General features: G+C 42.6%; 2 protein-coding genes across 2 annotated transcripts in view; both read right to left on the bottom strand.

Annotated features, from left to right (window-relative positions):
- Positions 1 to 2,920: 2,920 nt before the first annotated feature.
- Positions 2,921 to 13,294, bottom strand: LOC106584740 (cAMP-regulated phosphoprotein 19). The gene is made up of 3 exons (XM_014170276.3): positions 13,044 to 13,294; positions 12,311 to 12,433; positions 2,921 to 6,452 (listed from the first exon to the last, which is right to left on the bottom strand). Exons 1-3 carry the CDS (start codon positions 13,104 to 13,106, stop codon positions 6,276 to 6,278), a joined length of 363 nt encoding a protein of 120 aa, XP_014025751.1. The 5' UTR covers positions 13,107 to 13,294; the 3' UTR covers positions 2,921 to 6,275.
- Positions 13,295 to 19,495: 6,201 nt separating this feature from the next.
- The window catches only part of LOC106584738 (protogenin B), a 42,929-nt gene continuing 36,806 nt past the window's right edge, over positions 19,496 to 25,618 (bottom strand). Inside the window, exons 17-20 of the mRNA XM_045706120.2 lie at positions 25,005 to 25,128; positions 24,190 to 24,337; positions 23,927 to 24,034; positions 19,496 to 23,030 (exon numbers count right to left, since the gene is read on the bottom strand). Coding sequence (XP_045562076.2) covers positions 22,779 to 23,030; positions 23,927 to 24,034; positions 24,190 to 24,337; positions 25,005 to 25,128 — 632 coding nt within the window. The 3' untranslated portion in view covers positions 19,496 to 22,778. The remainder of the gene's footprint in view (positions 23,031 to 23,926; positions 24,035 to 24,189; positions 24,338 to 25,004; positions 25,129 to 25,618) is intronic.

Below are 25,618 nucleotides of genomic sequence, written 5' to 3'. Positions count from 1 at the left end.
GAAGGCATATTACAATCTATGTGTTGTGATAATTACGTTGTTTGCTCTAGAACCTGTTAGTTCATATGCCGTGACAGCGTGATATATATAGGCCTAAAGGCTGAGACAATAAGAAGAAGAAATTCGACCACACCATTGTATCAACACAAAACTGTCCAGTGAAGTCCACAAAGTATAAACAGTTCGGTGAGCCGCTGCATGGTCAAAGTGTAGCACATGGGGGCAGCAGTGGTAGGACGCTTCACGTGTGCTAGCAAGGCAGAGGTTACGAGTTCACGGCAAGTATATGGCACAAATCCGAAGGCAGTGGTGCAAGCAGCGTGACATCCTTTACACAAGCAAGTTAATGTTACCGACATTTTCGGACTACTAAACAACTATTGATTTATAACCACAGGAAGTTACCGCAAGTCACAAATAAAGTGGTGCCTCCACTATTCCAGGACCATTTCAACTTCAACATTTAATCTAACCAACTATGCTTAGTCTAATACAGTGACAACTAAAATGCTCGCTGACTTCCCGTGGATTTAATGCTATGGGCGACAGCAGTGTCATACTGTTTTTGACCAGACAGCATCAGATAGATGGGCTGCACATACTGAGACTCGTTCGGATGCTTTCCCCGGTGAGATACATTCAGCAGAGGTGTGCGGAGTAGTCGGACAAAAATAATATCCTAACGGATATGGGCAATTTTCTGGATACGATTATGATCCGAGTATTTTTGTTGTTGTAAGTCAGTCACAGTTTATAAACCATACTGTACTGTCTTTGAGTCAGTCGTTTGTGCGGTCTAAATATCTCAACTGGCTAGTTTGCCTGTCTGTAAAGAAAAGGGCGGGCTGTACGTTGATTCTGTTGCTCTGATTGGATAGAGAGAAGCTGTATTTTTCTTTCCATTCGCTTTCATAATTTCACCTGATCACGTTTCCTTGCATGTTTTCGGTCTGACAATTTACTGTAGGTAGGTAGCTACTAGCTTGTTAGCATCGTCTGACACCATTTCGCAGCGTCAGTGCCCTGAGGAGGTATCTGCTGGAGCCAGACTATTAGATTTTCATGTCAATCAAAAGTATTGCTAATTTTCATCATCTACAAATGAATATGTAAGCCAAAAAACAACCAGTGGCGATTTTAGCATGTAAATCTTGGTGGGGCAAACCTCACAAAAAAATTGGGAGATGCATGCCAGTAATGCCACTACACAACACTAAACAATACATTAATTGCACTATAACGGTGACAAACGGTGCCCTCAAACTGTTAGGGCCTACATAAAGCTGTCCCAACAGCAGTCCCAAAACCTTACCACTGTTACACCTGGTTATCAGCAGAGCCCTGTCGTCTGGCAGTGAAACAGTTCAGTCAGCTTTATTTACTGCCATAAAAAAAAAACAGCTGATATGGCTGACATGCTTAGTCAAAATGTGGTTTCTACAGACAATTGAGATGTACAAACTATGGCATAAGGGGACGACAAGCAGATAAGAGGCAATCCGTAATTTCAATTAAGACATTAATGAGCGAGCTAGGACGGACATAGTCAATATAACTACTTGTTCAGCACTTTTTAAAATGTACAGCGACAGAATTCAGAACATAGGCCGTTCTTACAGTGTTCTCCCTGTACACCAAGTCAGAACCGTAGGATAAATAAAGGGGGCATATAAGCAAACAATGAAAGCTCTGACAATATTCAACGATTACATTCTTCTAAAACAGGTTATAGGATACATGTGCACCACCAAGTCAGAACAGTAGGCCAAATTAAGAGGGGAAATACACCAAATTATTATGGTGAGGCACAAGGGCTACTAACAGCTTACTACACAACATACACTTAGTATTACTTTCTTTTCTACAGTATACATATCTCCCTGGCATATTACATCATTTATGCAGCAGCGTACATTACATTTTTGGACTCACCTTGTTGTGCTGTGCTCACTTGAACAGGAAGGGGGCGTGGCGGACCTTCATGGGCAAATTTTGTCAGCAAACTTTGTCATCAAACTGTCATTCTCTGGATTTATGGTGCTTTCAAGACAACTGGGAACTTTGAAAAAAACCTGAAGATCACTGATGACGTGATCCATAATGATAACTGCTAGCTTGCTAGTTAAGATTTTGAAAGTATGATGTTGACATGATCAGTCCAATCAAAGCTAGTGTAGATAAAATGTCATTTGATGTCATTTTATCTGTGGCCAATGACCTTGAGCCTTCTTGGATGGGCACTTCTAATGTAACTCTACAGCAGTATCCAAGGGGCTTGAATTTTCGATCTCTACCGTTAGATTTGGCGGTGACGTAGTGTCCCCATGAGTGACAGAACACTGAACCAATCACGGTGTAACTAGACAACATGACCAACCCCTACGCTCCGTATTTTCCACTGGCTGCCCCACCACAGAAAGCACTGAGCTAGACTGAAACACCTGCATTTTGGAGCTGCCTTACTCAAGAAAGCAAAAAAGACACCATGTTTGTTTGCGGCTTTATTGAACTCAATGATTCGTTTTATTTTTTTAAATTGTTTGCAAACTGATGGGACATTTATTAATGCCAAGATAACATGCTAAACAGGTGGGGCTCTGCCCTAAAATGACAGGTCGCTACTGAAAACAACTATATTTACGTAGTGATGTTATCAAAAAAATATGGCCCAGATTTGTCTAAGTACAAATGTGTCAAGTAGATAAAATAAATCAACCCTTTTGGACTATGAAGATTCCATTACATTTGAACAGTTTGGTTTAGAAAAACAGCCAACAGTGTGAGTTACTGGATGAATCAACATGCATATTAAAAGAACGAGGCTTGTTGACATAGTTGTATTATAGCTAGTGTAAAAGCAAAAAGCACAAGTAAAAATTGTGAATAAAACATTAAAAAAAAGGCAAAGTCCAGACAAAGCTATTGTGCAAAACTAGTTTATTTACAAAACAAAAATGGCATAATGTGACAAGTCAATGCACATGCACACCCTTCAGACCAACATTTCATTTAAGTGAGTTGCTTGACGATTAAACCTAAATGACTTGAGTATCAGATAGTGGCAGGCAGGCATTCCTGGGCTAGGTTCAGAGGTCGTCTGAGAAGGGCATCTTATTCTCTATGTAGTGCACTACTTTTGACCAGGGCCTATAAATAGGGAATAGGGTGCCATTTTAGACACAAGCAGAGATTCTCTCACTGGAGTGAATGGGCAAATATTGCCCAAGAGAAAACTACGGCTCATAACTGTTAAGAGATGCATTGCTTTTTATTTTATTTAACTAGGCAAGTCAGTTAAGAACAAATTCTTATTTACAATGACGGCCTATCCTGGCCAAAAATCGAACCCGGACGACGCTGGGCCAATTGTGCGCCGCCCTATGGGACTCCCAATCACAGCCGGTTATGATACAGCCTGGACTAGAACCAGGGTGTCTGCAGTGACGCCTCTAGCACTGAAATGCAGTGCCTTAGACCGCTGCGCCACTCGGGAGCCCAATATATACATTCATAATATACAACAGCAGCCTTTTAAGGACTATAGGCGAGCCAATGCTGCAAATATTCATTGGAACATGACTAGCTAGCTAACAACAGCTACTGTGTGACACAGGCTATTTTCAATCAACGTATCAGAACAAAGAACATAGCGTCGGACATTGGAGAGGAAGAGGCGTTAGCCTGATGGTCCCAGATCCGTTTGTGCTGGTTTGGCCCATAAGAGTTGGCGCTGGCAAGACAGCATAAACAGATGTGTGACCAGGCTATGAAGGCAGGGGTGGGATCAGAATTGTAATTAGAAGGATAAAATTAGATTGTTCTATAATATTACCTCATAATTGAAAATGTCAAATGGAATATATAGAAGGTAAAACATGTCTAAAATATTGACTTTGTCCTCTCAGATACATGGTGATAGGCTATATACGGTTTCAATCAGTCACCACAGTAGATATATAGGCCCTCTGGAGTACACTTTGCAAAAATATATATTTTAACTTCTCATTTTAAACCACTATCCGAGGACAGTGATCCTCCGGCAGCAATTTTCCTCAAGATTATTTCTGCTTGATTTTCATTTTAGAATTTGTACAGCGTATTCAGAAAGTATTTCAGACCACTTAACTTCTTCCGCATTTTGTTACATTACAGCCTTATTCTAAAATGGATTAAATAGTTTCCCCCCCCCCCGATCAATCTACACACAATACCCCATAAAGACGAAGCAAAAATAGGTTTTTAGAAATGTATATAAGTATTCAGACCCTTTACTCAGTACTTTGTTGGGGCACCTTTTGCAGCGATTACAGCCTTCAGAATTCTTGGGTATGACGCTACAAGCTTGGCACACGTGTATTTGGGGAGTTTCTCCCATTTTCTGCAGATCCTCTCAAGCTCTGTCAGATTGGATTGGGAGCATCACGGCACAGCTATTTTCAGGTCTCTCCAGAGATGTTCGATTGGGTTCAAGTCCAGGCTCTGGCTGGGCCACTCAAGGACATTCAGAGACTTGTCCCGAAGCCACTCCTGCGTTGTCTTGGCTGTGTGCTTAATGTAGTTGTCCTGTTGGAAGATGAACCTTCGCCGCAGTCTGAAGTCCTGATCGCTCTGGAGCAGATTTTCATCAAGGATCTCTGTACTTTGCTCCATTCATCTTTCCCTCGATCTGGCTGGTCTCCCAGTCCCTGCCGCTGAAAAACATCCCCACACCAGACGTGACGCTTGACATTCAGGCCAAAGAGTTCAATCTTGGTTTCATCAGACCAGAGAATCTTGTTTCCGATGGTCTGTGAGTCTTTAGGCAAACTCCAAGCAGGCTGTCTGTCATGTGCCTTTTACTGAGGAGTGGCTTCCGTCTGGCCACTACCATAGCGGCCTGATTGGTGGAGTGCTGCAGAGATGGTTGTCCTTTTGGAAGGTTCTCCCATCTCCACCGAGGAACTCTGGAGCTCTGTCAGAGTGACCATCGGGTTCTTGGTCACCTCCCTGACCAAAGCCCTTCTCGCCCAATTGCTCAGTTTGGCCAGGTGGCCCTAGGAATTTTATTTAACTAGGCACGTCAGATAAGAACAAATTCTTATTTACAATGACGGCCTACCCCGGCCAAACCTGGACGACGCTGGGCCAATTGTGCGCTGCCCTATGGGACTCCCAATCACGGCCAGAGGTGATTCAGCCTGGATTCGAACCAGGGACTGTAGTGACACCTCTTGCATGGAGATGCAGTGCCTTAGACCGCTGCGCCACTCGGGTTCCAAACTTCTTCAATTTAAGAATGATGGAGGCCACTCTGTTCTTGGGGCCTTTCAACGTTGCAGGAATTGTTTGGTACCCTTCCCCAGATCTGTGCTTCGACACAATCCTGTCTCGGAGCTCTCCAGAAAATTATTTCAACCTCATGGCATGGTTTTTGCTCTGACAAGCACTTTCAACTGTGGGACCTTATATAGACAGGTGTGTGCCTTTCAAATCATGTCCAATCAATTGAATTTACCACAGGTGGACTCCAATCAAGTTGTATAATCATCTCAAGGATGATCAATGGAAACAGGATGCACCTGAGCTTAATTGAGTCTCATTACATATGTAAATAAGTATTTTTTTTAAAAACATTTTAACACATTTGCAAAAAGTTCTATAAACCTGTTTCCCCCTGTCATTATGGGGTATTGTGATGTCATTATGGGGTATTGTGTGTAGATTGATGAGGACATTTTTTTTTTTATTGAATCCATTTTAGAATAAGGCTGTAACATAACAAAATGTGGAAAAAGGGAAGTTGTCTGAATACTTCCTGAATGCACTGTATGTAGAAGGTGCAGGAATGAAAGAAAGGGGGCAGAAGACAGAGGTAATTGGTTCCCTAACCCTTCCCCATGGCCACACCCCTATCCTTGGCTCCCTACCCCATGGCTCCTTCTCCCACAGCTCCCTAACCCCCCCCCCCCCCACGGCTCCCTACCCCTTGGCTCCCTAACCCTTCTCCATGGTCAAACCCATTGGCGCCATAACCCTTCCCAAAGGCCCCACCCCATTCCCCTTGAGCCCCCTTACCTCTTCCCCTTTGCCCCCCCCCCCCTACCTCTTCAATGTTTGAACAAATGTGAGGAATATGGTGGAAGGGCCAGCAAAATATGCATGCATTGAAGGGTTAGTGCCAAGCGGTAGACATAGGGAACTAATTGAGACCGGCTCAGAGAGAGAACAAGAGCGAGCGAGCGATGGAATGGTAACAGAACAAAACAGTTCCAAAGTTCCTAGTTCCATCAACCCACTCAGCCAGCCAGTTTGCTAGCCACGATAGAGGGCTTCCTCTGGGGGATGTCCTGGGGTGTGGGGATGTGGTCCCCGGTTATCTCTGCCTTCTCAGCCGGCGTCACTGCAGGCAGCTGCTGCTTGTTCTTCACCTTAGCCTTGGCCATGTTGTAGTCCCCAGAGTCAAAGAACTTTTGCTGTAGACACACAAAACAAAAACACAGATTAGCTATGGTACAGGTCTAAGGATGTGAACCTTTAAAAACCAAATTGGGATTGTTAAAATTTAGAAAAATCCACTAACCAACATTTTTTTTTTTTTTTAAACCAAAATTAAATTCACAGTGCAGTTATTACAAAACTACCACTAACAGGTCCAGATCATCATAAAGGGAAACATTTAAATACCTAATGCAACAATGCTGTAACATTAGTAGGAGGAGGTATGTAAGGAGAAGATATGCATCTTTAAAATTATTTGCCACGGATATAAAGCGCTCTGCACGTCATCGTCGTTAACAGTTGGGGGGAAAAAAATGGCTGAGTGAGACAGGGAAACAACAGCAGTGACGTCCTGTATGGAAATACCTTGAAAAGTTAAATGAGAAGATGGTGAAATGAAAACCTTTGAGAGCTGAAATTTTGCTACAGTGGCAGTACAGGTGCAATGCTGAAACGGGAGTCACCGTGAGACCCAACCCGTTGCTAGCAGCAGTTCGATAAGGGACAGAGTGAGAAAATCACAGCGCTGACTACAGAAATGATTGCAGTTGATATGCAATATGATATGGTTGAGGATGTGGGCTTCAATGCCCTGATGGCATACACTGCATTCGGAAAGTAATCAGACCCCTTGACTTATTCCACATTTTGTTACGTAACAGCCGTATTCTAAAATGGATTAAATTGTTTTCCCCCCTCATCAATCTACACACAATACCCCAAAATTACAAAGCAAAAACAGGTTTTTAGAAATGCTTGCAAATGTAAAAAATAAAGTAAAAAAATATCACATTTAAATAAGCATTCAGACGCTTTACTCAGTACTTTGTTGAAGCACCTTTTGGCAGCAATTACAGCCTTGAGTCTTCTTGGGTATTTTGGGGGAGTTTCTCCCATTCTTCTCTGCAGATCCTCTCAAGCTCTGTCAGGTTGGATGGGAAGCGTCGCTGCACAGCTATTTTCAGGTCTCTCCCGACTTGTTCAATTGGGTTCAAGTCATCTTTCCCTTGATCCTGACTAGTCTCCCAGTCCATGCTGCTGAAAAACATCCCCACAGCACGATGCTGCCACCACCACACTTCACCGTATGGATGGTGCCAGGTTTCCTCCAGACGTGACGCTTGGCATTCCGTCACAAAGAGTTCAATCTTGGTTTCATCAGACCAGAGAATCTTGTTTATCATAGTCTGAGTCCTATAGGTGCCTTTTGGCAAACTCCAAGCAGGCTTTCATGTTCCTTTTACTGAGGAGTGGCTTCCGTCTGGCCACTACCATATAGGCCTGATTGGTGGAGTGCTGCAGAGATGGTTGTCCTTCTGGAAGGATCTCCCATCTCCACAGAGGAACTCTGGAGCTCTGTCAGAGTGACCATCGGGTTCTTGGTCACCTCCCTGACCAAGGCCCTTCTCCCCCGATTGCTCAGTTTTGCCGGTCGGCCAGCTCTTGGTGGTTCCAAACTTCTTCCATTTAAGAATGATGGAGGCAACTGTGTTCTTGGACACCTTCAATGCTGCAGAAATGTTTTGGTACCCTTCCCCAGATCTGTGCTCTGACGTGCACTGTCAACTGTGGGACCTTATATAGAGAGGTGTGTGCCTTTCCAAATCATGTCCAATCAATTGAATTTACCACAGGTGGACTCCAATCCAGTTGTAGAAACATCTCAAGGATGATCAATGGAAACAGGATGCACCCGAGCTCAATTTAGAGTCTCATAGCAAAGGGGCTGAATACTTATGTAAATAAGGTATCTGTTTATTTTCATATACATTTGCAAAAATGTATTAAAAAACAGTTTTTGCTTTGTCATTATGGGGTAGTGTGTAGATGGATTAAATAAATAAAATTCTAATACATTTTTTAATAAGGCTGTAACGTAACAAAATATGGTAAAGGTTTAGGGGGTGTTAATACTTTCTGAATGCACTGTATCTAGAACGACTACAAGATGCCATGTCTTAAAAATGCGAAGGCCCGGATGGAGAAATTGTACAATGGACAAAGCGCGAGCTCTCACACAATACGTGGCATTAACAACAGATTGTTGGACATCTATGAACACGCTGTCATACATCACAGCAACAAGCCATCATATTGATGAGAAGTGGGACATGAAGTACATACCGACAACATGGAGGAGAGGCACACAGCAGAGAACCTAAAAACTTCATAAAATCTACCATCGTTGCTGAGTGGGTGGGGGGACAGCAGTAAGGTGTGCGCAGTCTAGTAGCCATGACTACAGTAGATTGAACTGCGTTGCCTCCTAGTGACTATACAAAAGGCCATCTCTGAATTGTGATTTAAAAAAATTCAAATAAAAGGTAATTTTATGATTTATCACATTCATAGTACAGCCTTTAAAAATGTGTTTTGGGTTCAGAGAAGTCTGTGTTTGACTCTCTTTCCCAGAAAAGAAAAACGGATGCCTATAAAAGCACGAGAATGATTCCGTAACAAACTGCATTGCTGCGCAAGTAGGTGAATGTAAAGTGAAAATAATATAGTTTACATGTTCAGCGCATCTACAGCTACCAAAGTGTTTGTAGGGCACAACCATAGGGGCATAATAGATTGTCATCCCCAAAGCCAACACTTCCTTTGGCCGCCTTTCCTTCCAGTTCTCTGCTGCCAATGACTGGAACGATTTGCAATTTTATTTTTTTAAATCACTGTAGCTGGAGTCTTATATCTCCCTCTAACTTTAAGCATCAGCTGCCAGAGCAGCTTACCGACCACTGAACCTGTACACAGCCAGTCTGTAAATAGCACACCCAACTACCTCATCCCCATATTGTTATTTATCCTCTTGCTTTTTTCCACCCCAGTATCTCTACTTGCACATCGATCACTCCAGTGTTAATGCTAAATTGTAATTATTTCGCCTCTATGGCCTATTTATTGCCTTACCTCCCTACTCTTCTACATTTGCACATACTGAACATAGATTTGTGTTATTGACTGTACGTTTGTTTTTGTGTAACTCTGTTGTTTTTACTGCACTGCTTTGCTTTATCTTGGCCAGGTCGCAGTTGTAAATGTGAACTTGTTCTCAACTGGCCTACCTGGTTAAATAAAGGTTAAATAAAAAAAAATCAAGAGGGAAGTTCCAGTGGTCAGGTCTGTACATCGTTGGTCTGACCAATCAGAATTCACACTCAAAGACTGCTTTGATCACATGGACTGGAATGTGTTCCAGGTCGCCTCTGGAGATAACATGAATACGCAGACTGTCACCGGATTAATAAAACATTTTTTTTTTAAAAGCATAAATGACGTGATACCGATAGCATCTTCAAAACGTTCACAAATCAACAAATGCGGATCGATAGCAGCCTTGTAGGAAAACTGAAAGAGACAGATGCTGCTTATAAACAGGGCAAGGTTACCGGGGACAATTGTTTGGTTAAACTGTACAAATATGACCTACACAGATCGATCAAAATGGCGAAACACAAGTATAGGGACAATGTGGAGGAGCAATTCAGTGGGTCGGACACAAGGCAGTATGTGGCAGGGGCTCTTAAGAAAGCCAGCCACATCGCGGTCACCAACGCCACCCTACCAGAGTAGCTTAAAACCTTTTTCTCACGATTCGAGCACAATGACCCTGAGCTGCAGAGGAGGGCACCCGATGACAACGTGGGTTACACGCTCACGGTCTCCACTGAGGACATATATGTCACTCAAACGGGTTAACCCTTGCAAGGCTGCTGGCCCAGACGGCATCCCTAGCCGTGCCCTCAGAGCATGAGCAGACTAGCTGGCTGTTGTCAGACATCTCTCCCTAGCTCAGGCCTCTATACCCACCTGCTTCAAGATGTCCACTATCATCCCTGTGCCCAAGAAAGAGAACTGAATGACTACCGACCTGTAGAACTCACTTCCATCATCATGAAGTGCTTCAAGAGGCTGGTCAGAGACCATATCACCTCCTCCCTCCCCTCCCCAACACACTCAACCCTCTCCAATTTGCCTACCGCCCTGACAGATCCATGGACAACGCAATCGCCATTGCACTGCAGTCACCCACCTGGACAAAAGGAATGAATGTGTGAGGATGCTGTTCATTGACTACAGCTCAGCCTTCAATACCATAGTGTTCTATAAACTCATTACAAAGCTCATGGCCCAGGGTCTGAACTCCTCCCTATGCAACTGGGTCCTGGACTTCCTGACAGGCCACCCCCCAGGTGGTGAAGGTACGCAGAATTATCTCCTCGACACTGAATCTCAACACGGGGGCCTCACAAGAGTGCGTCCTCAGCCCCCTCCTGTATACTCACGACTGCGCGGCCTCCCACGGTTCTAACTCCATCATCAAGTTTGCTGACGACACGACAGTAGTAGACCTGATTACCAACAACGACGAGACTGCCTACCTCCTCCCTGTATGCTCTCTGACTGCGTGGTGCCAGGTAAACCACTTCTCCCTCAACGAAGCAATTAGGATTAAGTGCCTTGCTCAAGGGCACAGACAGATGTGTCTCCTAGTCTAACTACACGGACACGGTGGTGCAGATGGCACAACAGCGACTCTTCAACCTCAGGATGTTGAAGATATTCGGCCTGTCCCCTAGGACCCTCAGTGTTCTATAGGAGCACCACCCCGAGAGCCTACTGTCGGTACAGCACCTCCTCGGCCGTGGACCGCAAGGCTCCTCAGAGGGTGATACGTGCAGCCGAACACACCATTGGGTGCACACTGCCTGCCCTACAGGACACCTACATCACCAGGTGTGGCAGGAATGCTAAGAAGATCATCAGGGACCCCAACCACGCCCTGTTCTCCCCGCTCCAATCACTCAGGAGGCAGTACAAGAGCATCATGGCAAAAACTGGAAGACTGGCTAATAGTTTCTACCCTCAAGACTGCTGAATAGCCACCACTAGTCAGCTACCTGCTTCCCCCTCCTATGGACATTATTTATTTTACCAGGTAAGTTGACTAAGAACACATTCTCATTTACAGCAACGACCGGGGGAATAGTTACAGGGGAGAGGAGGGGGATGAATGAGCCAATTGTAAGCTGGGGATGATTTGGTGACCGTGATGGTATGAGGGACAGCTTGAGAATTTCCCCCCCACACCCATTCAAGTCACTTACCTTACATGCTGCACCCACTATGGACACTTCTCCACAACTGACTTTTACTCTGTCCCCACCCCAACGACATTCATCACTGTTGCAGTTGTTATACACACACACACATTACATATAATTGTTTTATTAGACATTTTTTATTGTATTTATTTAACTTGGTCCCCACAACCCCTCAATGATCATGCTGTTCCCCCTATGGTCATTCCCACCCCACCCTATCAACAGTCTTTACTCTTCCTGCTGATCCCTCTATGGTCATCACCCCCTCAACAGTCTTTAATCTGCCTCCACCCCAATGAACATGTATTCACCACTGCTACAGCTGTTATGATGCAGACAGTGCTATTTCTATTTTTTTTTTTTAATTACCATTTTAATTTCACTTAGTGCTGCATGTTGGAGCTCAGAGCCAATGAGTATTTTTATTTAACCTTTTAACTAGGCAAGTCAATTAAGAACAAATTCTTATTTGCAATGATGGCCTACCCTGGCCAAACCCAGACGACGCTGGGCCAATTGTGCACCGCCCTATGGGACTCCCAATCACGGTCGGTTGTGAGACAGCCTGGATTCAAACCAGGGTGCCTGTAGCGACACCTCTAGCACTGAGATAAAAATCCTTAGACCACTGCGCCACTAGGGAGTCCAATGTACCCTGCAATCACACGTGCAACCCTGTACATGTGACTATTAAACAATGAATCGCTCTGAAGAAGAAAAACACATACCCCTTTCTGAAGGCGTTTCCGGAGCAGGTCAGAGCCCCCAGGCTTGGCTCCAAGATGAGGGTACCTGGCCTTCAGTTTCACCTCCTCTGCCTTCTCTGGACTGATCACGTTATCATCAATCTCCTGTGTTGGCAGAAGAACACACAATACACAGTATAAACACGCATGGAGAGATGGGGTGATTTAACGTTAATGTCATGACGTTAGTACCATTATAGTTCAGGCAGCAATATCGTTTTATCAATCTCGTGGTTGACAAGTCATGGTTAGTTTAACTACTAGCTATGATTCTCAGAGAAAAGGATGTCCTTTGGTTTGATTATCTAACGGTTGGGGTTAGTTTACTAGCTAGCAGCACACAACGTTAGCCTTCTGCGTAGTAGCAGTGTGGCAAAAAAAAGAAGTAGCTTAGCTGCAAGCATGAACGCACGTAGACAAAACAATATGGACAACATATAGTTAGCTAGCTGGTTAGCCAACATACAGCGCTAACTAGCGGTAAATTGAGAAAGACTTGTGTTGGTAGTTAACTTTAACGCGCTAACTCATCTTGATAACTAAAATAATAATTATGCACGGTGATGATACATTTGAAATACACTAACCAAGTTGGTAGCTAATTAAAATGCTGCTTAGACATCCATATTTGACAATTATCATGGCTAGCAAGCTACTGGCAATGTAGCATTAGCATTACCCTAGCTTGCTAGCATCAAAATAATTCAAATCTGACCTGCTGTTCCTTGTGGGTTGCCTCATCGATGGCGGGCCTTGTTCCTTCAATCTCCTCGGACATGGCCAAAAAAAAGTATGTAAATATCAGTTTTTCTACAAAACTGACGAGAGGTTAAACTTGCACACCAACAAAACTGCAGTGCAGACACAGCACATATATGGCTAGCCCATACAACAATGGCCGTATGTTTGAACTGGTTCGCACCACTCTCTAAAGTCGCTCCCTCACTTTTTTTTCTTCTGTGTTGCAGCAGATTGTAGAACGTTGTAAAACACGAGACGATGGGGGAGCTCCGGGGCCCTTTGGAATATATTGGACCCTTTCTTCTTCAAAGTAATCCCTAAAATTTATTTTTATAGTGAGCAACACATAATTAGATGGGTAGTATTTATCTTACATGTATTTGAAATATATATACAGTTCCAATCAAAAGTTTGGACACACCTACTCATTCAAGGGGTTTTCTTTTATTTTCACTGTTTTCTACATTGTAGAATAATAGTGAAGATGTCAAAAAAGATGTGTTAAACAAATCAAAATATGTTTTATATTTGAGATTCTTCAAAGTAGCCACCCTTTGCCTTGATGACAGCTTTGCACACTCTTGGCATTCTCTCAACCAGCTTCATGAAGTAGTCACCTGGAATGCATTTCAATTAACAGGTGTGCCTTGTTAAAAGTTCATTTGTGGAATTGACTTTCTTCTAAATGCGTTTGAGCCAATCAGTTGTGTTGTGACAAGGTATGGGTGGTATAAAGAAGATAGCCCTATTTGGTAAAAGACCAAGTCCATATTATGGCAAGGACAGCTCAAATAAGCAAAGAGAAACGACAGTCCATCATTACTTTAAGACATGAAGGTCAGTCAATCTGGAAAATGTAAAGAACTTTGAAAGTGTCTTTAAGTGCTGTCGCAAAAACCATCAAGCACTATGATGAAACTGGCTCTCATGAGGACCGCCACAGGAAAGGAAGACCCAGCGTTACCTCTGCTGCAGAGGACATGTTCATTAGAGTTACCAGCCTCAGAAATCAGTAATTAACTGCACCTCAGATTGCACCTCACAGAGTTCAAGTAACAGACACATCTCAACATCAACTGTTCAGAGGAGACCGCGTGAATCAGGCCTTCATGGTCAAATTGCTGCAAAGAAACCACTACTAAAGGACACCAATAAGAAGATACTTGCTTGGGCCAAGAAACACGAGCAATGGACATTAGACCGGTGGAAATCTGTCCTTTGATCTGATGAGTCCAAATTGGAGATTTTTGGTTCAAACCGCCGTGTTTTTGTGAGACGCAGAGTAGATCGAACGGATGATCTCGGAATGTGTTTCCCACCGTGAAGCATGGAGGAGGAGGTCTGATGGTGTGTGGGTGCTTTGCTGGTGACACTGTCAGTGATTTATTTAGAATTCAAGGCACACTCAACCAACATAGCTACCACAGCATTCTGCAGCGAAACGCCATCCCATCTGGTTTGCGCTTAGTGGGACTATCATTTGTTTATCAACAGGACAATGACCCAACACACCTCCAGGCTGTGTAAGGGCTATTTGAAAAGCAGCCAAAAAGTGCTCAGCATATGTGGGAACTCCTTCAAGCTTTTAGCCGAATCCTTATCCTACTCCTCCTCTGTTCCTCTGGCGATGTAGAGGTGAATCCAGGCCCTGCAGTGCCTAGCTCCACTCCTATTCCCCAGGCGCTCTCTTTTGATGACTTAAGCCTCCTCCCTAAGTTTGTTTTATTCACTGCTTTAGCACACTCTGCCATCCCGGATGTCCTAGCCGTGTCTGAATCCTGGCGTAGGAAGACCACCAATAACTCTGAAATCTCCATCCCTAACTAAAACATTTTCAGACAAGATAGAATGGCCAAAGGGGGCGGTGTTGCAATCTACTGCAGAGATAGCCTGCAAAGTTCTGATCTACTATCCAGGTCTGTACCCAAACAATCTGAACTTCTACTTTTAAAAATCCACCTCTCTCAAAACAAGTCTCTCACCGTTGCCGCCTGCTATAGACCACCCTCTGTCCCCAGCTGTGCTCTGGACACCATATGTGAACTGATTGCCCCCCATCTATCTTCAGAGCTCGTGCTGCTAGGTGACCTAAACTGGGACATGCTTAACACCCCAGCCATCCTACAATCTAAGCTTGATGCCCTCAATCTCACACAAATGATCAATGAACCTACGAGGTACCACCCCAAAGCCATAAACACGGGCACCCTCATAGATATCATCCTAACCAACTTGCCCTCTAAATACACCTCTGCTGTTTTCAACCAAGATCTCAGCGATCACTGCCTCATTGCCTGCATCCATAATGGGTCACCGGTCAAACAACCTCCACTCATCACTGTCAAACGCTCCCTGAAATACTTCAGCGAGCAGGCCTTTCTAATCGACCTGGCCCGGGTATCCTGGAAGGATATTGACCTCATCCCGTCAGTAGAGGATGCCTGGTTATTTTTTTTAAATGCCTTCCTCACCATCTTAAATAAGCATGCCCCATTCAAGAAATTTAGAACCAGGAACAGATATAGCCCTTGGCTCTCTCCAGACCTGACTGCCCTTAACCAACACAAAAACATCCTGTGGCGTTCTGCATTAGCATCGAACAGCCCCCGTGATGTGCAACTTTTCAGGGAAGTTAGAAACCAATATACACAGGTAGTTAGAAAAGCCAAGGCTAGCTTTTTCTAGCAGAAATTTGCTTCCTGCAACACAAACTCAAAAATGTTCTGGGACACTGTAAAGTCCATGGAGAATAAGAGCACCTCCTGCCAGCTGCCCACTGCACTGAGGATAGTGCAGTGGGTTCTGTCACCACTGATAAATCCACTATAATTGAGAATTTCAATAAGCATTTTTCCACGGCTGGCCATGCTTTCCACCTGGCTACCCCTACCCCGGTCAACAGCACTGCACCCCCCACAGCAACTCGCCCAAGCCTTCCCCATTTCTCCTTCTCCCAAATCCAGTCAGCTGATGTTCTGAAAGAGCTGCAAAATCTGGACCCCTACAAATCAGCCGGGCTAGACAATCTGGACTCTTTCTTTCTAAAATTATCTGCCGAAATTGTTGCAACCCCTATTACTAGCCTGTTCAACCTCTCTTTCGTGTCATCTGAGATTCCCAAGGATTGGAAAGCAGCTGCGGTCATCCCCCTCTTCAAAGGGGGGGGACACTCTTGACCCAAACTGCTACAGACCTATATCTATCCTACCCTGCCTTTCTAAGGTCTTCGCAAGCCAAGTCAACAAACAGATTACCGACCATTTCGAAGCCCACCGCACCTTCTCCGCTATGCAATCTGGTTTCAGAGCTGGTCATGGGTGCACCTCAGCCACGCTCAAGGTCCTAAACAATATCGTAACCTCCATTGATAAGAAACAATACTGTGCAGCCGTATTCATTGACCTGGCCAAGGCTTTCGACTCTGTCAATCACCACATCCTCATCGGCAGACTCAATAGCCTTGGTTTCTCAAATGATTGCCTCGCCTGGCTCACCAACTACTTCTCTGATAGAGTTCAGTGTGTCAAATCAGAGGGCCTGTTGTCCGGTCCTCTGGCAGTCTCTATGGGGGTGCCACAGGGTTCAATTCTTGGGCCGACTCTCTTCTCTGTATACATCAATGATGTTGCTCTTGCTGCTGGTGAGTCTCTGATCCACCTCTACGCAGACGACACCATTCTGTATACTTCTGGCCCTTCTTTGGACACTGTGTTAGCAACCCTCCAGACGAGCTTCAATGCCACACAACTCTCCTTCCGTGACCTCCAACTGCTCTTAAATACAAGTAAAACTAAATGCATGCTCTTAAACCAATCGCTGCCTGCACCTGCCCGCCCGTCCATCATCACTACTCTGGACGGTTCTGACTTAGAATATGTGGACAACTACAAATACCTAGGTGTCTAGTTAGACTGTAAACTCTCCTTCCAGACTCACATCAAACATCTCCAATCTAAAGTTAAATCTAGAATTGGCTTCCTATTTCGCAACAAAGCATCCTTCACTGATGTTGCCAAACATACCCTTGTAAAACTGACCATCCTACCGATCCTCGACTTCGGCGATGTCATTTACAAAATAGCCTCCAATACCTTACTCAATAAAATGGATGCAGTCTATCACAGTGCCATCCGTTTTGTCACCAAATCCCCATATACCACCCACCACTGCGACCTGTATTATCTCGTTGGCTGGCCCTCGCTTCATACTCGTCGCCAAACCCACTGGCTCCAGGTCGTCTACAAGACCCTGCTAGGTAAAGTCCCCCCTTATCTCAGCTCGCTGGTCACCATAGCAGCACCCACCTGTAGCACGCGCTCCAGCAGGTATATCTCTCTGGTCACCCCCAAAGCCAATTCCTCCTTCGGCCGCCTCTCCTTCCAGTTCTCTGCTACCAATGACTGGAACGAACTACAAAAATCTCTGAAACTGGAAACACTTATCTCCCTCACTAGCTTTAAGCACCAGCTGTCAGAGCAGCTCACAGATTACTGCACCTGTACATAGCCCATCTATAATTTAGCCCAAACAACTTCCTCTTCCCCTACTGTATTTATTTATTTTGCTCCTTTGCACCCCATTATTTCTATTTCTACTTTGCACTTTCTTCCACTGCAAATCTACCATTCCAGTGTTTTACTTGCTATATTGTATTTACTTCACCACCATGGCCTTTTTTTGCCTTTACCTCCCTTATTTCACCTAATTTGCTCACATTGTATATAGACTTATTTTTCTACTGTATTATTGACTGTATGTTTGTTTTACTCCATGTGTAACTCTGTGTTGTTGTATGTGTCGAACTGCTTTGCTTTATCTTGGCCAGGTCGCAATTGTAAATGAGAACTTGTTCTCAACTTGCCTACCTGGTTAAATAAAGGTGAAATAAAAAAAATAAAAAATAAAAAGACTGCTGGAAAAGCATTCCTCATGAAGCTGGTTGAGAGAATGCCAAGAGTGTGCAAAGCTGTCATCAAGGCAAAGGGTGCCTACTTTGAAGAATCTAAAATCTAAAATCTATCTAGATTTGTTTAACACTTTTTTGGTTACTACATGATTCCATATGTGTTATTGCATAGCTTTGATGTCTTCACTATCATTCAAACATTTTGAAAATTGTAAAAATAAAGACAAATTCTTGAATGAGTAGGTGTGTCCAAACTATTGACTCGTACTGTATATACATTTTTAACATAATGCCACTTTGACAGTTAAACTAAGGCCATGAGTCATTTATAAGTTACTTTCTTCAAGAATAAATGGGCATATATTATTAATTTACAAGTCCAAAAATGGATGTAGCACCTAAGGATTCTAGCTTTAACTTAAGGATCTGCCCCTTTTTGAAATTTTTGCCTAAAATGACATACCCAAATCTAACTGCCTGTAGCTCAGGCCCTGAAGCAAGGATATGCATATTCTTGGTACCATTTGACTGGAAACACTTTGAAGTTCGTGGAAATGTGAAAGGAATGTCGGAGAATATAACACAATAGATCTGGTAAAAGATAATACAAAGAAAAAAAACGACCGTTCTTTTGTATTTTTTTGTACCATCTTATTTGAAATGCAAGATAAAGGCCATAGTGTATTATTCCAGCCCAGGTGCAATTTAGATTTTGGCCACTAGATGGCAGCAGTGTCTGTGCAAAGTTTTAGATTAATCCAGTGAACCATTGCATTTCTGTTCAAAATGTAGTATCAAGACTGCCCAAATGTGCCTAATTTGTTTATTAATAACTTTTCATGTTCAAAATTGTGCACTCTTCTCAAACAATAGCATGGAATTATTTCACTGTAATAGCTACTGTAAATTGGACAGTGCAGTTAGATTAACAAGAATTTAAGCTTTCTGCCAATATCAGATATGACTATGTCCTGGGAAATTTTCTTGTTACTTACAACCTCATGCTAATCGCATTAGCCTACGCTAGCTCAACGTCCCGTGGACGGGCACCAATCCCGAAGAAGTTTTTAACAATTCACAGATTACCTATTTATATCTGCTGAAATTTGAATAGCAAATTTGTTTACATTGCAAATAATTCTTCCACAAAAAAATAGGGCAACTATGGGCTCTGGTCAAAAGTAGTGCACCCTATTCCCCATTGGCCCTGGTCAAAAGTAGTGCACCCTATCCCCAATTGGCCCTGCTCAAAAGTAGGGCACAAGCCAAACTGAAGAATCAAAAGTAGTGCACCCTATCCCCCATAGGGTCCTGGTCTAAAGTAGTGCACTACATCTGGAATAGGGTGCTATTTGGGATGGAGCCTTACCCACATATCAGTCAATGCTGTATACTGTGTATTTTATTTATTTTTTTACATTGAGGTGAAACAATGTCCTCATTATATCTCATCCACATCAACTGAGAATTACAAAAAACACTACCACACAACACAACAGCACCACTGCACCAGACAGGAATAGTTTTTCAGGAACTGTTTTATTCAAATGATGAGACAATCTTGAGAGGACCAAACCGTTTGGCTTGTGCATTGTAACACAGAAACACCTTTGTTTTAACAATTGAGAGAAAAACATTATAAATGATATGGTATGGTAAATATGCATTACAAAAGCAGGAAATTATTTTTAAAAAATTGTCAAATAATAAAAATAAGCAACACATTCAAAATGTTCAATTGGTGTCCTGCACTGGCAACAGGCTCACTGACTAACCTGCCACTGGCACAGGCTCTGAGAACACAGACAGAGGGAAAATAGACCAATCTTTTCTTATATCCATCTGTGAAAAATATGCGTTAACACTCAATAAAATTATCCTAAAAGAACAAAACAATAACAAATCTTTTAAAAGTCCCAAAGTTAACTTTTAAGATCTTTAAGGTGAAATCACATCAACAACTAAACTGAACACTTTTTGACCTCTCAAGCCGCTCTATACAAAATGGAACTTGGCATCACCACGAATCGACTATAAAATGCCCTTTCCAGTGAATCAAAATCATAAAAACATATCACATTATGCAAATACTGTTACGTAAAAAATGTCAAACCAAATGAATAAACAACAGTGACTTTAAATTATTCTTTGGTTAAGATTATTTGTTTTTCAAAGATATAAAACTTGATTATATTGCTCTTCACACAGTCGTTATCGATTTGATAGTCAGAATCCTTGTCGTATTGTCACACTGAAATATAGAATATAGTATTAGTCAGGTTAGAATACAGAATATCGTAGTAGCCAGGTTAGAATCTGGTTGATGGATGAAAAATCCCCCAAAATAAAAAATCATCATCCACCCACTATCACTGTCAATACACTGACTGGATTCTTTGGTCCTGTGTGAGCAGCAACTACTGTCAGGGTTGGACTCAATTCCATTCCAATTCAGTCAATTCTGGAAGTTAACAAAAATTCAAAATGCCAACTTTGCTCATTGAAAAGCATTGGAATTGGAATGTCAGTTTACTCCCATAATTGACATTTGAAATGGAACAGATCCCAACCCTGGCTTCAAATGACATTATTCCAAGGATCAATCTGAAGGACCCATCAGTCCTCCCCATTTGAGGAAGTAGACAACTCTTTGGCATCTAATAGCACATCTGTGTCACCGCTGCTTTTAGCATCAATGATCTAGATAGAAGGCATCCGATAGCGCCCCACTGGGCACAGACGTCACTTCAACGTCTAGTTTTGAATTACATCTGGTTGAGTTGTGAACTAACATGAAATAAACCAAAAAATGTCGCCATGTCATTGGACTTAGGTTAAAAGCTGAAAAAATATGAAATTCTCTTACAGCGATGACTTTTTTTCAAATCCAATCAGTTTTTCACATTGATTCAATGTTATCGCATTGCATTTTTGTTGTGGAAACACTGATTGAACCAGTTTTTGCTCAGTGGGACATATGTGTCACTGCTGCGTTTAGTATCAGTGATTTAGATAGAATGCAAACGGAGAACAATTGTCTGAAAGACAGACAAAGAGTTAAAGCTTTCAACCAGGTATAAAAATGTACAATAAGAAATTCATTCAACTCAAAGAGGAATAGACATACACTCTAAGAAAAAAGGGTTCCAAAAGGGTTCCATGGCTGTCCTGATAGGTTAACCCTTTTTGGTTCAAGGTAGAACCTTTTTGGGTTCCAGGTAGAACCCTTTTGAGTTCCTTGTAGAACTCTGTGGAAACGGTTGTACATAGAATCCATGATTTTGGCAAAATCTGTGTGCCTATTGCATGTATAATTTTTTGTTATTGTTGTTGCTTTTGAGGTTTTGTTTACTTATAGGCGAACAACTCTTTCTTTGGATACCTTTCTTTGGATCTCTATATCTACGGTCATCTGCAAAGCCCTTTTCCACGTTGTGAGGCCATTTTAAAGCTTTTAAGGACTGGAAATGCCAGTTAAATGTTTATTTTTGGTTACTTGATCTTACTCAAATAGAGACTGATGATATCTAATGCACTTAAATAGTAGAACTATACTGAAGAGACTCATCATTCAAAACTTAAAAGCTTTTCCAACCTTGTAAAAAAACATCTAATAATTCAAAAGGAATTTTCACAAAACTTCTAAACAAATTAAGCCTTTATAAGTCCTGCAAGATATTAATGCAGGTTAGACATGGCTTTTAAATGTTTTCAATTTCATTCCCTGAGTTATGGGGAAATACTGCACAATATACTGTTAAGATGAGGTAGTACTATATACAGTACTGCACAATATACCGTTAAGATGAGGTAGTACTATATACAGTACTGCACAATATACTGTTAAGATGAGGTAGTACTTTTTACAGCACTGCACAATATACCGTTAAGATGAGGCAGCACTATATACAATCAGAGTCACTGAGGTAGACAATCAGCAATGAGTGGTCAGCAACTACACCCTCTATTTCAGTGGAAGAAATAAATCAACATTAACATATTAGAAAATGTATCACAATAGCAATAGATTTCTTGACATTCTTTTGAACATTCATTTTTGGCGTGAGCTTTGGTTTAGAACAGACATTAAGGACTCGTTTCCCTGGACACAGATTAAGCCTGGTCCTGTACAAAGAAGCCACTTTGAATGGAGAATATCACTAAACATGTTTTTCAGGATCCCATAACATACCTGTCACCAATCCAGGACAAGGCTTAATCTGTGTTCAAAAACCAGCCCTAAAGACCGAACAGACACACAGACGAAAACCAGACAGACTGAAAATGAGATCAAAATGAAACAGGAAAACAACAACATTAATTTACAAATATCCTGAGGTAGACCTGAAGAAAACACCTGTTTCCTCTTCAATCTTCAACTTCCTGATCCCTCCTCATAACTCCTCGTATGTTCTATGCCCAAGGACCTGTTTTCAAGAGGCCAAGAAGGGAGAGAAGTGGGCAGCTTCAGCTGTAGATAAGTCACATTCAGGCTGGGTAGCATATCGTCAGGAGGAGCCTGCTGACTGGACCGTGCCCTGGGCAGGATAAGCAGTTTCCTCAGCTGAGAGGGAACAGGGACGTGAGGGCTGCTGGACAGTGTCATAACCAGGCCGGTGGAGGTGATGGTGATGATGGTAAGGGTTGGCTTGGTGTCGTCACCTCAGATTCCACTTTAAAACCAGGCTTTCCTTCTTCCTCCACTTCTAAAACACTCTTCATCCTCTGGAGTTGAGCTGTCATCCAACTCCGACCCGAAGGACGCATGCCTGGAATTACGGCCCGAACGTAGCTGTGGACGGGTTACTCAATCTCACTCTCGTTGCTCATCTCTTCGTTGGAGTAGTGACCGGAGTCTCCTGTCTCGTGGCTTCCTTCGCTGGCCTCAGTGGTCCCAGAGCTGCTTCCCTGACTGCTACCCACGGAGCTCTGTAAGCCCCCTAGTGGCCCGAACAGGATCTGCAGGCTGGAGGGCTGGAGGGACACAGCGTCTACCTTATCCTCGTAACACAGCACGGTCTTCCCTGCCTCGTACAGACACACTCTGTTCTCAGCCTAGAGATAGAGGAGAGGAGGATATTTTTTGATATTTGTTAGTTTGTCATTGTATAACAATACTCCACTCTGTAAAACTATACCGAACAAAAATATAAACGCAACATGTAAAGTGTTGGTCTCATGTTTCACGAGCTGAAATAAAAGATCCCAGAAATGTTCCATATGCACAAGAAGCTTATTTCTCTCAAATGTTGTGCACAAATTTGTTTACATCCCTGTTAGTAAACATTTCTCCTTTGCCAAGACAATCCATCCACCTGACAGGTGTGGCATATCAAGAAGCTGATAAAACAGCATGATCACTACACAGGTGCACCTTGTGCTGGGGACAATAAAAGGCCACTCTTAACATGTTCAGTTTCGTCACACAACACACTGCCATAGATATCTAAAATTTTGAGGGAGCGTGCAATTGTCATGCTGACTGCAGGAATGTCCACCAGAGCTGTTGCCAGATAATTTAATGTTAATTTCTCTACCATAAACTGCCTCCAACGTCGTTTTAGAGAATTTGGCAGCCGCAGACCATGTGTAAGCACGCCAGCCCAGGACCTCCACACCCTGCGGGATCGTCTGAGACCAGCCACCCTTGGCAGCTGATGAAACTGAGGAGTATTTCTGTCTGTAATAAAGCCCTTTTGCGAGGAAAAACTCATTCTGATTGGCTATGCCCTCCCAGGCCCACCCATGCCCAGTCCTGACCCAGACATGTGAAATCCAAAGATTAGGGCATAATGAATTTATTTCAATTGACTGATTTCCTTATATGAACTGTATCTCAGTCAAATTGTTGAAATTGTTGCATGTTGCATTTAAAAAAATATATTTTGGTTCAGTATTGATGTTCAGGATAGGCTCTATAATAGCATCAAGTTCCCGTCTGAAGACTTTACCTGGCTTGTATTTGTATTACGTCTCTCCCTCTTGAAGAATTGCCATCTCTTACCGCGGTTGCTGCCATTGACTGGACCTGTTCTACTAACCACCAGGTTAGAACCACCCTGAAACAGAGAGATTACAAACAAATAAAGAGGTCTGTTGCTGGTTGCTAAAAAGACGTTGAAACCTTATCATGGCATCATAAAGGTTGTCATAGTGATGTCTTAAATACATTCTCATACCACTCATGGCCTGTGTCTGTGGAGCCATGTCTCACCTTGGCATCAATGAAGTGTTGTGTCATCACGGGCATCAGGGCCTCTATGTTGTCAGCCTGGCGTTCATTGGCCAGGGCCAAACCAGCACGTGGACCGTGGGGTCTCTCACTGTTCACTACGTCGATGATCTTACAGATGGACGATTTCCTATTGGAGTAAAGAGTAGAAGTTAGTGGACAATATGAAATAATCTATTTGAAGAGAGGTCTTTCAAAAATGGCTGATGGATCATAGTGAGTAAATGGAATATGAGAAGAACAAGAAGAAGATTACCATAAAAGAAGAAGATTACTATAAAAGAAGAAGATTACCGTAAAAGAAGAAGATTACCATAAAAGAAGAAGATTACTGTAAAAGAAGAAGATTACTGTAAAAGAAGAAGATTACTATAAAAGAAGAAGATTACTGTAAAAGAAGAAGAAGAAGATTACCGTAAAAGAAGAAGAAGAAGATTACTGTAAAAGAAGAAGATTACTGTAAAATATGAAGATTACTGTAAAATAAGAAGATTACTGTAAAAGAAGAAGATTACTGTAAAAGAAGAAGATTACTATAAAAGAAGAAGATTACTATAAAAGAAGAAGATTACTATAAAAGAAGAAGATTACTGTAAAAGAAGAAGAAGAAGATTACTGTAAAAGAAGAAGAATAAATTACTGTAAAAGAAGAAGATTACTATAAAAGAAGAAGATTACTATAAAAGAAGAAGATTACTGTAAAAGAAGAAGAAGAAGATTACTGTAAAAGAAGAAGAATAAATTACTGTAAAAGAAAAAGATTACTATAAAAGAAGAAGAATAGTATAGATATGTACCTGGATCTGCCGTTGTTGATGAGGATGAGGGCACAGATGGCGATACAAACCAGAGTGATGCAGACCCCCACCATGATGCCTGTCATGGACTTCTGGTCCATGTGGTACAGGCCATCAGAGAACACTGAGACAAACAAAAGGCATACTGTTACACAAGACAAATCATCTCACTTTGGGCAAGTACTATAGGCTACTGGAACTATACAACTGTTAGCTATACACCACTAACAGATCTAGGACCAGCCTATTAGCATTAAGACAAGACAGAAATATAATTTGTTTGATGCTATATACTGTACTGGTTCAGTTTATATGTCTCTAACAGCAGTATTATCAACATTCAAAATATCTCCCCAGTCCAACACTCCATGGGAAAGGGGGATGCCTAGTCAGTTGTACAACTGAATGCATTTAAACCGAAATGTGTCTTCCGGACTAAACCCAACCCCTCTGAATCACAGAGGTGCGGGGAGCTGCCTTAATCGATATCATCAGCGCCCAGGGAGCAGTTGTTGTTGGGGGTTAACTGCCTTGATCAAGGGCAGAACGGCAGATGCATTTTTTTCACCTTGCCCGGCTAGGGGATTCGAACCTGCAACCTTTCGTTTACTGGT

The sequence above is a fragment of the Salmo salar genome, chromosome 23, assembly GCF_965601325.2.
Source record: "Salmo salar chromosome 23, fSalSal1, whole genome shotgun sequence".
Taxonomy (NCBI): domain Eukaryota; kingdom Metazoa; phylum Chordata; class Actinopteri; order Salmoniformes; family Salmonidae; genus Salmo; species Salmo salar.
Note: the sequence above shows the minus strand (reverse complement) of the source record. Positions and strands in the feature narration are given on the sequence as shown.

Bases quoted from the DNA above. Each gene is read 5' to 3' on its own strand.
- LOC106584740 (XM_014170276.3), bottom strand. From the start codon at position 13,106: ATGTCCGAGGAGATTGAAGGAACAAGGCCCGCCATCGATGAGGCAACC. The intron at 12,434-13,043 runs GTCAGATTTGAA...CTGCCAACACAG, and splicing joins CAACCCACAAGGAACAGCAG to GAGATTGATGATAACGTGAT. The intron at 6,453-12,310 runs GTATGTGTTTTT...GTGTGTCTACAG, and splicing joins GGAAACGCCTTCAGAAAGGG to CAAAAGTTCTTTGACTCTGG.